Source organism: Bombus flavifrons, chromosome 5 (assembly GCF_040668555.2).
Source record: "Bombus flavifrons isolate JBK064 chromosome 5, iyBomFlav1_principal, whole genome shotgun sequence".
Lineage (NCBI taxonomy): Eukaryota > Metazoa > Arthropoda > Insecta > Hymenoptera > Apidae > Bombus > Bombus flavifrons.
The window spans coordinates 16,486,748-16,500,722 of NC_138446.1; the positions used below are offsets into that span (position 1 = coordinate 16,486,748).

The 13,975-nt window shown below is 33.4% G+C and overlaps 3 protein-coding genes across 6 annotated transcripts; 1 reads left to right on the forward strand and 2 right to left on the reverse strand.

Annotated features, from left to right (window-relative positions):
* Window positions 1-933: 933 nt before the first annotated feature.
* On the reverse strand, window positions 934-4,302 carry LOC138179894 (polypeptide N-acetylgalactosaminyltransferase 13). 2 transcript variants are annotated; one of them, XM_069113143.1, is made up of 11 exons: window positions 4,041-4,302; window positions 3,579-3,879; window positions 3,286-3,395; window positions 3,030-3,210; window positions 2,793-2,962; window positions 2,552-2,719; window positions 2,350-2,449; window positions 1,878-2,287; window positions 1,667-1,809; window positions 1,306-1,572; window positions 934-1,230 (listed from the first exon to the last, which is right to left on the reverse strand). In XM_069113143.1, the coding sequence occupies exons 2-11, from the start codon at window positions 3,713-3,715 to the stop codon at window positions 1,102-1,104; spliced, it is 1,815 nt and encodes a 604-aa protein (XP_068969244.1). In that variant the 5' UTR covers window positions 3,716-3,879; window positions 4,041-4,302; the 3' UTR covers window positions 934-1,101. The 2 variants fall into 2 exon arrangements, with proteins under 2 accessions (XP_068969244.1, XP_068969243.1); XM_069113142.1 differs by having other exon boundaries at window positions 3,579-3,934.
* A 743-nt stretch (window positions 4,303-5,045) lies between these two features.
* On the forward strand, window positions 5,046-11,140 carry Sec31 (COPII coat complex component secretory 31). Its single transcript, XM_069113826.1, has 14 exons — window positions 5,046-5,195; window positions 5,675-5,887; window positions 5,961-6,283; window positions 6,346-6,443; window positions 6,514-6,759; window positions 6,842-7,135; window positions 7,229-7,597; window positions 7,670-7,787; window positions 7,860-8,165; window positions 8,244-9,412; window positions 9,936-10,010; window positions 10,083-10,355; window positions 10,435-10,506; window positions 10,589-11,140. Exons 2-14 carry the CDS (start codon window positions 5,685-5,687, stop codon window positions 10,775-10,777), a joined length of 3,735 nt encoding a protein of 1,244 aa, XP_068969927.1. The 5' UTR covers window positions 5,046-5,195; window positions 5,675-5,684; the 3' UTR covers window positions 10,778-11,140.
* Window positions 11,141-11,254: 114 nt separating this feature from the next.
* Window positions 11,255-13,975, reverse strand: IntS10 (integrator complex subunit 10). 3 transcript variants are annotated; one of them, XM_069113834.1, is made up of 8 exons: window positions 13,656-13,975; window positions 13,374-13,441; window positions 13,055-13,298; window positions 12,474-12,981; window positions 12,087-12,403; window positions 11,843-12,007; window positions 11,513-11,771; window positions 11,255-11,436 (listed from the first exon to the last, which is right to left on the reverse strand). In XM_069113834.1, the coding sequence occupies exons 1-8, from the start codon at window positions 13,809-13,811 to the stop codon at window positions 11,270-11,272; spliced, it is 1,884 nt and encodes a 627-aa protein (XP_068969935.1). In that variant the 5' UTR covers window positions 13,812-13,975; the 3' UTR covers window positions 11,255-11,269. The 3 variants fall into 3 exon arrangements, with proteins under 3 accessions (XP_068969935.1, XP_068969937.1, XP_068969936.1); XM_069113836.1 differs by having other exon boundaries at window positions 13,055-13,291; window positions 13,656-13,672; XM_069113835.1 differs by lacking the exon at window positions 13,374-13,441 and having other exon boundaries at window positions 13,656-13,795.

The following is a 13,975-nucleotide window of genomic DNA, read 5'->3' on the forward strand; positions in this document are numbered from 1 at the left end:
ATGCATCTGAATCTTCGTCTTCACTTTTCTATTCCTCGTTCGCGAATTCTTCGAGATCTTGTTTCTATTTTTATCGGTTATTCGTTGATATACGCGTAATGTAAAATTTCTTTTTTATCGGGAATATGATAGTTGTAAAAATACAAAGATAAAGACTATGTAAAATTTCGGTGGACATCGGAGAATTGTCGCTTCCACGGAAAGATAATCGAATCCGCACGACTCCGTGTCTATGAATGCGAATTGACGAACTCAAAGAAAGCACTCGTATGGATTAACGCGCTTAACGATACCGATCCATAAATAAAGACTCGCTCATCTCAACCAAACTTGGCCTGGAGGTGATCGTAACGAACAGGGAGACTAGGCCGCTTCGAGCTAAGTGGCTTCTTGGCCTCGCCGAGGACATGACTTTGACCCACATATCGGTAAACTACGCCAACCAGACTATTCGTACGAATTCTGATTGTTCTACTCGAAACGACACTTAAAACGCCTCTCCAGAAAACCTATTCTACTCGACGTTCGTCGATTTCGTAGAGAACTTTTTTGGTAAAAAATAAATAGCCACGATATAGATAGGGATAAAATGAAATTTGATAAATTTGCGATATTCGTGGGACCACTTATCCATGTAAATAGGTATTTTCCGTCTAGATACATTTGATACCGTAAATGCAAAATTCGCGTAATCTTGAGGACAACGCAACCTTGATAAGATCGACGATAAAGATGATTCGTCGCGTGTAGCCTTAGTGGTTCGATGAATCACCTACTACGGACAGCATCTTCTCCGGAATTGACAATGACGTATTACCTACTTAAGAAACTTCTATATTAGCCTGAAAAAACGTGTGCGACACACGTTTAATCAAGATAACACCAAAGTTCATAAATCGAATGCATTGAATAGTTCCTTTTTATAAATATTAACAACTTTTATAAAAGAGCCAGCCATACATTTATTTACAAATATTTCCTGTAGAAATAGCCGCAAGTATATGAAAGTAAAAATTCGTAAATTAAATTTCCATTAGAAATAATTTTTACAAATATATTGTGTTTTGAGATAGCGTTCGATATAAGAAAATACCGATGTTATTATTTCCAAGGAATTGATTCCAATAACCATTTCTGATCGATGTCTTTTGTACAAGCTGCTATCACAGGACCCTCGTCGTTCTTTGATTGCAAACACATTCCGGAAGATACGTGCACGAAAGTCTTTGACTAAAAACGACAAAATAAAAATTCAGAATTTATCTAAAGCTTATAAACGAATACAGGTAAAAATTCGAAACACACTTGTTCGTCATATCGCCATTTTTGTCTATTGTGGCCGCTACACGCCATTATCTTAACCTTTGGTGTCTTGTGCCGGGTGTCATGGTCGGGTGCATCCAAGCAGACGCTCTCATCGGTCATTATAATTCCATCCGTCGTCATCACAAACATTTGACTAAGTATTGGTCGTGGAAGGCACGTTTCAAGGACTGCATATCCCGACGGTTGAGAATACGTCCCTTTCGCGGTTGGTCGCATAATGCATTTGTTCGATGAAATATGCAGAATCTGAAATATATCGTAATCAAAATACATGAATACTTATTACGATGATTTAACGTTTAAGCTTTTTATTTAGTAATAATTTTAAATTTAGATCTACCCGTCCAAAGAAACGGTCGTCTTTCGGAAAGAAGTGTTCTGGCCATATATTATTCAAATACCACTCGAAGTTCTTGCATTGTAGCCTCTTACGTAATTCCAATCTACCTCGAACTGGTTGTTTGTCTCTTAATCTAGCTGCCTCTGAAAGGAAACGTACAGGGAGCGCTTAATTCATTTGTGAAACAATCTTTTAAAGAAAGTTTAATTACCTGTATTAAATTTAAAATAAAATTCTGCCCATTCGTCCATCCAAACCAAAGCTACTCTAGCGAGATTCCCATATAGAATCTCCCCGACACCGCCTGGGAACGTATACGGTGAGGATTTTCGAAAGAGATGCCCCACATGAGAGCAGGGGGCGATCTCGATGCTACCGCCGCATTGCCATACTCGAAAAGATAATTCCAAATTTTCACCGCCCCAAATTTTCATTTGATCGTCGTAACTCCCTAGTTCAAAAAAGTAATTTCGATTCATAGAGAACAATCCTCCAGCCATGGCGGGTGTTCTGAATGGTTCGACGATATTTTCACGCCTCTCTTTCAACAATCGACCGTTTAACGTTAGCCAGCGAAAATGCAAATCCCAGTTAAATGCACCCCAGTGTAACTCAAAAGACCTGCGATATTGTATTGTTATTTATTTAATTGTCAAAAGATGGTGAACATAATTATATCTCACCGTGTATAACTGAAAGTATCGTCATTTATTATATCGATAACAGGTGATACTACCCTGGTTCTATTCTTAGCAACCGCTTCAAGTAAGGGTTCCAACCATCCTAAAACATATTGATGTAAACGTCGTAATAAAAAATATATCGTTTTATCGTGTATGTAATGCTGTATTTATCATAAAAATATTAACAAAAGAGCTTACCTACCAACCGTGCATTCGCAATGTGCGTCGAGGAATGTGAGGACTTCCCCTTTGGCTCTGTTGGCACCTAGAAGCCTCGCATTCACTAATCCTATACGTTTCCTAGAACGAAGAACCTTAGTGGAAACTTTTAAATTCTTTACATGTTCATCTAACGCGTCCTTCAAAAAATCTAACAAACAAGAAATTTGTTTTTTAAAGCATGTACAAAGAGAGAGTATTAATAAAAGATATTATTTGTTTACCTCTGTCACTATTGTCATCAACGAGAATAATTTCTTCTAACAAATGCCTTGGCGATCTATTAATTACGCTATATACAGTCCTGAGTAACGTACTCCAAGCTTCGTTATGGAAGACGATAATTATCGACGTTTTCGGTAAGTTACCTACGTTCATATATCGTGTTATGCACCTGCAATCGGTAAATTACCTACTGCTGATATGTTATAGATAAGATAAATATCCAATAAACACATTACCCTTTTCTTCTAACATCTGGTAGAGATCGATTCAATGGTATTCTATCACTAGCCATCAAATTAAATCGATTGATTTGAAAAAGCTGCTGCATTTTATAAAAGTCTTTCGCCGGTACTAGAACCGGATTGCCATTCTTTCCCTCAAACGGCCGTGGATCAAACATATTTTTGTTAATGAGATCTGTTAATGAAAAATAGAAGATATGACTGAATTCATTGATATTAAGTGCGAATTATTACGTATTTCGTAATTTACCTTTCGTAATATTCGGAGCTTTCATTGGATCCACAGAATCTCCAATATAATGTCCTACTACTACATGTACTCCTTTACGATCTATGTAATCTCTTTGATTGTCTAAGAGCCTGAGAATGAAAAGAAGGTGCAGAACGAAATTACAACATTGAAATTGGTAAATTCATCTACAGTGATTAAAGCTATCGTTAATATTCTATTCCAATTATTTCTCGGAAAGAAACAATAATGTCCTTTTTTAATGATATTTTCAAGAATTTTAATTACGAATTTTCATTTTCGTAATCACTTACCGAAGTGAAACGTAATCGTTAGGAGAATCTTCGTCCTCTCGCCTTTTCAATGACCAAACGAAGAATATTCCCATCAAAAGAGCAATCGAGAGAATGATCGACCACGCGCGACAAGACTTTCTCAGTCGTGGCCACATCGTGATCCTCGTTGAGAGAACGCTAAACTTAACTAATTTTGGAAATAACTACACATCTATCTCATTATGGAATAGTTAACTGTTATCGTTGAAGCCGTAATTCCGTTATAACATACTTTTCATCGCGGGTCATCGTGAAAAGTAATTACGATGTCTACCTCGAACTGGAGAACATTACGAAAGTCTCGATAAATGTTCGTGCTATTATTTAAGCAATTTCTATAAAGAAAAATTCTATTTACTTCATCATTACACAAATTACAATGAAAGTGAAAATAAGAAGAAAATACAGTCTTCAAGGTTTGTAATCAATTTTATAGTTTACCTGAATTCGAATCAAAAACGCATCACAAGTTTTAGCGGTGGAGTACACGGAATGCGCTGAAATGATTTCAGATATGTGTACATATGTATGTACCTCACAAATACGTATATGACATCGAGAAGATGATTCCTGTCGTTATTTCTATACGATAAACACTATTTTTTCATGAAATAAAAAATTATTTCACTGTCAATGGGTACTATTAGGATTCTATTGAATTAAAATAGCGCACAGAAATTTATATTGCATGTATGCTGCCACAGATTCGACGACTGGAATGAATTCCAAGGAGCTAGGACGCTATGAATAACGCAGTGTTGTATCAAAACACTTTGTAACCCTACATCTTCAATTAAACACGTTTAAAAGAAAAAAATAATTTAAAAAAAGAAAAGTACAATGTGACTGACGGATTTGGTATTTTATATCTGTAAGCAAAGTTACGTCTATTGGATGTATTATTTATTTCCTATGCAAAAATTGCGTATCATATAAATTATATGTACGTTCAATTTCATATACAATGTATCTCTTCATATATTTTATATTTCCGATCATAAATTGATGGTTTATACAATTTGGGAAAAGCAAATAAGCTTAAAAAGACTAAATGTCAAATAAAACTACGTATGTAGATTTGTTAATTATTAATTCTTAGGTTAAATGCCAATTAAAAAGACACAGGATGAAAGGGGATGATAATAAATAAATTACAATTATAATATTAAATACATTGTATACATATATGATATTTGCTTAAATTTTCCAAATTGTCAATGTGAAAAATATATACATTTAAGGAAATCTCGTACGGTCTACTCGAATGAACTGTTCCATCTAGAATGAGAATTCATTAGATCTTTTTCGTACTTGTGTACAATTATAGACTGTAATTACATTAGGATTATTATGAAAGAACACATAATCTAGAAAATTCTACGTGGAAGAAATATCTGTCTATTTCTCTTCTATTATACTCGATGGAAGTGAAAAAGAGCAAACTGTATGTTTATCACGAATACCAAAGAGGTCAGCACTATTCTGAACGTATGGTTCGCCACGTTGGAAGAAGTTGACGGGTGATTGCTACTTGTTTGACGTTAGGGATTTATTTCTGTAAAATACACTTAATTACTGTTAATTTGATATATTAAGGTGAGAAAATATTATTTAAATAAATTATATATTCCCTGTTCCATCTGAAATTAAAAATTAACTGTAGAACATTAATGTACACGTGCTGCAATTTAATAGTAGTAGGGCGCTGAACCGACGAATCGAATATAATGTATTTATAGTATTATTATTTATGCTTATAAAATTTGCATTACAATACTATAATTAATTCAGAGCGTATGTTATCAATAAGTCATTCACATGATTTTGCTGAAAGTAAAATCTTAAGAAAATATATGATTTTTCTTAAATAAATTTTCTCTTAAATGTTGCTATTAGTGTTTTTATATAAATTTATTTGCTTAAGACTTAAATAATTTCATATCGAAGTACAATTAAGTAAATATATATCTATGTTGCACTATAATATATCGCTGTGTATTATTTTGTAGTTCTACATAGATTTACTGAAATACCATTTATATGTAGTTAATAAATATAAATAATTTATTTCTTAGGGACCCAAGGATGAAGATTAAGGAGTTACTCAAGACTGTCAATGTAGCATGGTCACCACCGGCTCAGCATCCTATATTATTGGCTGCAGGAACTGCAGCCCAACAACTTGATGCAAGTTTTAACACATCTGCCAGCTTGGACTTATATTCCTTAAACTTACAACAACCTGGATATGATTTGGAGCTTAAGATCAGTGTTGCAAGTGACCATAGGTTGGAGATAAATTATATTTGCACTTGTATATCAGATAGTTGACAATACTTCATAAATTTATACAAATTTTAGATTTCATAAAATAATATGGGGTTCATATGGTAATAATCCAGCTGGTATAATTGTCGGAGGCTGTGATTATGGCATTATAAAGATTTATTCAGCTGCTAAAATGTTAGCTAATGATAATAATTACTTGATAAGTAAAACAGACAGACATACAGGTCCAGTTAGAGCACTTGATTTTAATCCCTTTCAAGCAAATTTGTTAGCAACTGGTGCAACAGAAAATGAAATTTATATATGGGATATTGTTAACACAAATTCTCCCATGACTCCTGGAGTCAGAAGTCAACCACTAGAAGATGTCCAACATATTGCTTGGAACAAGCAAGGTATCTCATAATGTTTAATCTGCTAATGTATTTATATCTTTAATTTTTACCATTTCTTACAGTGCAACATATCCTTGCTTCCACGTTTTCACAACGATGTACTATATGGGATTTGAGAAAAAATGAGCCAATTATCAACTTAACAGATACAAATACAAAGGTAATTTTACTTACGCTATATTTTGTAATACTCGTAATATCATCATTTGTACATTTATATATACATACAGGTAAGATGGAAAGTAGTTCAGTGGCATCCAGATGTTGCAACACAGTTGTGCTTGGCATCGGAAGATGATCAGGCTCCTATAATTGAATTATGGGATTTGAGATTTGCAACATCACCCTTGAAAACATTCCAAAATCACCAACGTGGTGTCCTATCAATTGCATGGAATCCACATGATTCAGATTTACTCTTAAGTTGTGCCAAAGACAATAGGATATTGTGTTGGAATCCTAACTCAGATGCACCAGTAAGTCTAAAAGGAGTATGTTTACGAATACATGTATATAATTTATTTCTTATTTATATATGTATATTTCTTTATCGTACAGAATGGTGAAGTAATTTGTGAATTAGCACAAACAAATCAGTGGATTTTTGATGTCTCATGGTGTCCAAGACATCCTGGATTAGTTGTGGGATCTAGCTTTGATGGGCATGCTGCAGTTTACTCTTTGTTGGGAGGACAACAACAAATGTCAGCAGAAACATCTAACAAAATTGTAGATTCCTTCCCTGGAATGGATCCTTTCACGCATGCACCACCTCCTGTACAGACAGAACCAGCAGTCACCTTGACAAAGGCTCCAAAATGGTTAAAAAGACCATTTGGAGCATCCTTTGGTGTAAGCATCTGTTTTTAAAATATGTAATATTTATCGATTTTTATATATTATAGTTTTAAATTTCTATTAAAAGAATCATGAACTTTTTTTTAGTTTGGTGGTAAATTGATAATATTTGAAAATGGGCCTGTAGATCCTAATTTACCTCCAAATTCAAACAAAAGAGTGATAATATCACAAGTGGTTACACAACCAGAATTAATTCAACGTTCAAATGAGTTGGAGGAAGTTCTTAAAACTGAGCAATATAGTGATTATTGCAAAGGGAAAGTTGACAATACTACTGATATACATAGAAAAAAGATATGGAATTGTGTGGGAGCATATTTTAGTGAAAATGTGGCAAAGAATATATTGAATTTACTTGGTTATAACATAGAAACAATGAATAATAAATTAAATCAACTCGTTTCACAAGAAGATGTTAATAGTATTACAGAAGGAGTTGGTAACTTGAATAATGTAAGTTTAATTTTATATTACTTGAAGAATTTTCACAGTATTATTACATAACAGAAACTATTCTTCATTTAGGTACTTAATGGAAACGTTATTGATGGAAGCATGGTGTTCGATGCTATTGCACAAGAATCTAAGAAAACATCATTAAATGCTGCAAAAAATAAAAACATTAAAATAAATGTGTCAGATGGTAATTTTATAGTTACATATAAGGAACTTCGTTTCCCAAATTTTCATTACATTAGATGACGTAATTTTACAGATGAGGATGGGCTTATAACTCAAGCAATCCTCTTAGGAAATATAGAAGCTGCTGTGTCGTTGTGCTTTGCAAATAAAAGGTACGCAGATGCGGTCATTCTTTCAATGGCTGCTGGACCTGATTTGTTAGCACGTACCCAGTACAGATACTTTTCAGAACATTCTGGAGCTCTCAATTCTCTTATCAATTCATTAGTTAGTGAAAATTGGGCTGATGTTGTTAACAATGCTGATATAAATTGTTGGAAAGAAGTGTTGATTGGAATATTTATTCATTCCAATCCACAAGAACGATCTACTTTGTGCGGTATGTATCGTATTATAATGCTGGCGTTGTGACAACTTAAGATATATAATACTCAATTCTGTCCCTTTGATTTTATAGATATGCTTGGAGATCGTTTAGCATCATCTGACAATGTAACACTCAAAGAACAAGCTCAAATTTGTTATATTTGTTCTGGTAATTTGAATAAAATGGTTGAATCTTCCAATGTTGAAATTCAGGAAATAGTAGAACTAGTAGTTATAATGCAGAAAGCATTAGAAACGCAAAATATTAGGGACGTACCAATAGAAGGAAAAATTGCCAACGTTTTGTCTCGTTATGCTGACATGTTAGCGGCCGAAGGAGATCTCGATTCTGCACTAAATTATTTGGGAAATAGTCAAGATGAAAAAGTCGTAATGTTAAAAGATCGCTTGATGCGAGCTTTAGGTTATATTGAAGAGTCGAAAGTCGTGCCAAAAGCATCAGCAATGCAAGCTTATTACGATCGAACCAGAAGATCTGTAACTGGCATACAAGGTGTACAAAATCCACTGTCTACTGGATCAACAAGACCCTTTTTCGATTCAAACATTGCTGCTCCAATGAAACAATCCTTCGCACCTCCCCCAAATCAATTCAGTACTCAACAGCAACAACAAATGTTTGGAATATCTCCGCTTCAACCACATGTACAATCAATGCAACCTGTACAATCTATGCAACCTATGCCACCTATACCATCTATGCCATATGATCAAATATCTCATTCTTACACTTCAACATCCGTTTCTCAATCACTTCCACCACCACCTTCTTCAAGTGCATCAAGCGGAATCGGATCTCGACCACCTAGCGCCGGACCTCCAGCGAGGTCAAAATATATAATAGATCCGTCTGTTAAATCTACTTCAACATACGGACAAACTGGTTTTCCTCAACAAACATCGTCGTATCAACAAATTTCTCCTGTATCAGGCTATTCTTCATCAAATATGTATCAACCACAAGTTCCTATGCCGACGAACACGTACTCCGGACAAAATCTCGTATCAAATGTTAAAGAAACAGAAACTTTTAAGCCAGTTCAACTTAGTGTATTGTCGCCACTGCAAAATCCACCGCAAAGTCAAATGTATGAACCAATTAGAATGCAACCAATTCAGCAGACTCAAATGTATGGAAGCGAAAATCAGCCACCAATGGATCGCTCAAACATCTATCAAGCACCGGTACAGCCTGCTGGATGGAATGATCCACCTGCTGCAAAGCCCTCTAGGATACAGGTAAATAGCTTTGTATCTTTTTCATGCAAGTGCGCCAAAAAAATAGTGAGTAATTAGTTATTATGTATAACATTATCCTTATTATATATATATGTATACATACATTTAAATAATATAGCCAGTACTAGCATTATGCAACAAAAAAGAAATGTCTGCGGATCATGCTGGTACCAGGAAGTGGAAAGCAATATATTCGAAGAATATGAATATTAAGGTAGACACCTAAAAAAGATTGAGTGTTGTTTATACTGTTTCATCATTGCTATTTCTTTTTAAGCAAAATATGTTTATTCCCCTTAAGTATCTCTTAAATTTGATTTAGTAAATTGCGAATAACAATTTCCTATGACTCTATATTAACTAATACGACAGTGTGAAATACAAGGACGTTTCCAACTGCTTTATACAAACATTGTAGTCGTGGGATATTACATTTTACGATACATGCGTACCATTTTGTTATTGCAGTTAGTATATGAAGATATTTCTTTCTAAATATATCATAATATTATATTTTCTGCAGTCAAAACAAGATTATCAGCCACAAAACCCGATTTTACATCCATTAAGAGGAACCCAACCGCAACCCGAACCAAATGTAAGGATCATAATTAAAGTTTTTGTTAACTAATAAAATATCATTATTTTCTACTTCTTTTTTCTTCTCTAGGTATTGCAACACGACAAATTTTATCCGGATACGCAAACATCTTACAACCCGCAACAATATCATCAGAATATTCCAAATCAATCCAATATCATTCAGAATATTCCAAATATGGCTGCTCAATATGCCAAACCAATGGAACCTACACCACCGGTCGCAATTGCCAGAACACCGGAACCGGAAAAGCCAAAAGCACCGATTCCGGAACAGCATATGCACTTAAAAACAGTATTCGATGAATTAAAAAATCAGTGCTTTGAAAACGCCAAGAATCCAGTAAGATGATTCTTCGTATTTATAGGAATATTTTATTATATTACAGTCAAAACTACCAATATTTTTCATTTTTTTTCAGCAAATTAAACGCAAAATAGCAGATGTATCCAGAAAACTCGAAGTTTTATACGATTGCCTTAGAGAGAATAAGGTATACATATCTCTTTGCACTTTGCAACTATTGATTTAAAAAAAAAAGAAAAAATATATTTATTGTGTACGTCTTATTATAGCTGTCACAGAATTCTTTACAAGGATTACATCAAATATCACAGATGATACAAAGTGGAAACTATACTGGAGGTTTAGATCTTCATACACAATTAGTTTCAGGTCCAGATTTTAGCCAGATAGCTTCTTTCATGCCTGGTATTAAAGTATTATTCCTAATCGCTCTTCAATTGAATGTCTATATTAGATAGAATGCAATATATAAAACCCGGAATATTTACGCCTATTCATTTTTATAATTTGTAATTTGTGTAATCCTTAACAGCCTTATTAATTTAGCTGCCTAATTAATAAGATATTTACGTTTTATTAATTTTCTATATTATTCAGTATAGTACGGATAGTCACAAGTATTTGTATATAAACTTTATGACTCAATTGTATCATCAACAAAATCATAATGTTTATATATTTACATTCAAAAGTGGCTTGTTGGGATTAGATAAGGTATCATTATTCCGGTACAATTGAAAGTACTCATTACCTAAGACGCATGTAAAAACTAGAACAGATATTCAGATATTGTTAATAAAATTTTGTTTCTTTTAACAGAATGTAATATGTACATAAAATATTAAAGTTGGCTTAAGAAAATCGTGTGTATATCTCAAAATAAAAAATTATATAATAATTTCATTAAAATTATGTATTAAATTAATTAATGAAAATAAGGTTAAATTGATTTATTGAATAATTAAACTGTGTAATATGGCTGTTTTTTCATTGATAATAAACTTTTGTAACAATTCATCTAACGGATCGATGCCATCTCGAGCTGCTTGTCGGCGCATTGCTTGTTTTACTTCTTCGCGGACTCCTTTATCTGCTCCACGAGTAGTAATACGTCGATCTATAAAATATTTTTATATAGTCATATTATAGATAAAAATAAAGATATGTATGGTGTAATTTCTAAAATAACTTACTTTGTAGAATCCCCGATCCTGTAGCTATATCTAAAGATACACCACCTCCATGTTCTGTCCATAGATATGTTAACTCTTCTAAAATATCTACACATATAATATAAGCCTGAAATAATGGGTAAGAAAAAGTTCCACGATTAATAATCCTTTCCGTAATTGTGGATAAAGCACTAGCTTCCTGTGGCCAATCAATTTGCATTAGAACTAATGCATGTCCTATAGCTAAATCCCCAACAGCACCAGGTATAGAGAAATTTTCCTATCGTACAGTACGTATCGTAAATATAATAACAAAATGAAAAACGTTTTTAATCATAACATTATAATTACCTTTATTGCTAGAAGCAATAATCTGCAACAATACTGTATAACAGGAAAACGTGCAAGCGTCAAATAATGTAAGTGTCTTCCACATGGAACAGTTAAATTGTGAGATACTTTACTACAGACCGAAGGTAATGCAGTAACTACTAAAACTATATACTCTAACATTGCCTAGAAAAAGAAATATGATGTATTTAAGCATATTTTTAAGTACAAGTAAAGTATAAAAATATGAAAATACATTGTGTACCTTATAATCTTTCAAGAAGAAACATGTACTTGCTAAACGAAGGTGAACAGATAAACTAGCTGGTTCTTGAGATAATCTTGGTAATACTTCATGGTGTAAACCCTTATACATAGCTAAATCTGTTAAAAAAGAATTTAGCCACGAGTCTAATCGGAGTTGTTGACTTAGTTTCCCAACTTCTCTTTGTAAATAATCACTACTATGTAACAAGTCCCATAACTTCACGTTTAATGCCAATCCATTACCGCTGTAATCACCATCGCTAGTTATTACGATTCCTCCATTATCTTCCCTTTTCCGTTTCTTCAATTTGGGTTCTAATTATAACAAAAATAATGAAATTATAGATTAAAGTAAAGTTACAGATTATTACATGTTACACTTCACCTGTGGGTGAATGTACGCATTCTGCGAATGCTTCTATCAAACAATACATGGTTTCATCATTATTAATCAGTGCAGTATGTTCATTTAATATTCTTAATAATACTGCAATAGTACACATTAATAGCTGTCTAGCCACCACTTCCTCGCATAAATTAGCAGAATGTGTAACAGCATATTGGTGCAATCTTTCGCAATATGCTTCTCTGTTCCAAGTCATAGAAAATAAACTACTTAATTCCCATCCTAATTTTTTCCCTATTAGTTCTACAACTTGAAACAGTCTATCCCAGGGTTGTTGAATCTGATTATCTTGCGGCTGCTGTATGTATGTCAAATAAAATTCTATTGCTTTACAAAGTAATCTCAAGCTAAGCCTCGGATTTAATACTACCGGCGCAGTACCAAGGAGAGGTAGTGCGTCACAGGTTAATAATTTTCTGTATCCGTTTACCGCACATCCTGGATGACTGTGTTTCTCCGCGGTAAGAAGAGTTTCTACTAAACGTGGCTGAAAATGTAACAGATTAAGAACTAAAACAGCAGATACAAATATTAGAAACATGTTAACTAAAGATACTTACTCCATGAGTGGCAATTGTTTGAGGAAATCTACGCAGTAAAAGAAGTAATAATTTACAGTGCTCCATTGTGTCTTCGCTATGATCAGCAGTCATGACAAGCAATTTATGCTGAAGTTCTTGTGGTATATGTTGGAACATTTGGCATAAAAATTCTGCTTCAGCATCACATTGTTCCAAACGAAGACAAGCTGTTACTGCTTCTATTTCCTTCCATATATCGCGATCGTCCGGAAAATTCTGAAATCTGTTTCTTCATTTAAACAATTGTTTACGTGCAAATGGTTCTTATAACATAATGTAATTTATTTCATAGACTTGCATTTCACTAAAACATTTTGCTGCTTCCTTCACATTTTTTGAAAGCTTTTCGATCCGATAGGCTTCGAACTATTGAACAAACAGCACAATTTATTATTGAAAAGTTATTTGCTTATTATATAGTGGATTTTAAAAAGATATCAATAATTTAATTCCATGACAATTTATAAAATGTCATTTGAATGCATGACACATAATAAGCTATAACGCATAACACATTATATAAATTAAAATGAATTGAATACTTTTCGTATAGATGTCAATAAACATTAAGAATATTAACCTGAACTTTAGCACTGTGAGGAAACAACGATCTAGCAGTAATTAACCAGGACTTAGCTGCATAAATGTCAATTGGTAATGCATCTTTCGCACGCATAATTAAATAATCTTCTTTGGATAACTGATTGTTATCTATACCAGATGTTTTTTCTAACATATTTTAAGTTATTAAAAATTTACAGACGAAAATAATGACAACCAGTAAACATCGTTTACGACTTCGACGAGACCATAGACAGTGTATAAAATAGATCTCGCATTTAATGGAATTTTGTGTTACGTTCTGAACTGAAATACCGATCGTTAAAAAATCATTTTTGT

Excerpts from the sequence above, each read along its gene's own strand:
- Sec31 (XM_069113826.1), top strand. The coding sequence starts at position 5,685 with ATGAAGATTAAGGAGTTACTCAAGACTGTCAATGTAGCATGGTCACCA. Across the intron at positions 6,284-6,345 it reads TATTGCTTGGAACAAGCAAG|TGCAACATATCCTTGCTTCC; the intron begins GTATCTCATAAT and ends CATTTCTTACAG. Across the intron at positions 8,166-8,243 it reads AGAACGATCTACTTTGTGCG|ATATGCTTGGAGATCGTTTA; the intron begins GTATGTATCGTA and ends TTGATTTTATAG.
- IntS10 (XM_069113834.1), bottom strand. The coding sequence starts at position 13,811 with ATGTTAGAAAAAACATCTGGTATAGATAACAATCAGTTATCCAAAGAA. Across the intron at positions 12,008-12,086 it reads TCTTCTTGAAAGATTATAAG|GCAATGTTAGAGTATATAGT; the intron begins GTACACAATGTA and ends TTCTTTTTCTAG. Across the intron at positions 11,772-11,842 it reads TATTGCTTCTAGCAATAAAG|GAAAATTTCTCTATACCTGG; the intron begins GTAATTATAATG and ends ACTGTACGATAG.
- LOC138179894 (XM_069113143.1), bottom strand. The coding sequence starts at position 3,715 with ATGTGGCCACGACTGAGAAAGTCTTGTCGCGCGTGGTCGATCATTCTC. Across the intron at positions 1,810-1,877 it reads TTATTTTAAATTTAATACAG|AGGCAGCTAGATTAAGAGAC; the intron begins GTAATTAAACTT and ends GTTTCCTTTCAG. Across the intron at positions 1,573-1,666 it reads ACGACCGTTTCTTTGGACGG|ATTCTGCATATTTCATCGAA; the intron begins GTAGATCTAAAT and ends GATATATTTCAG.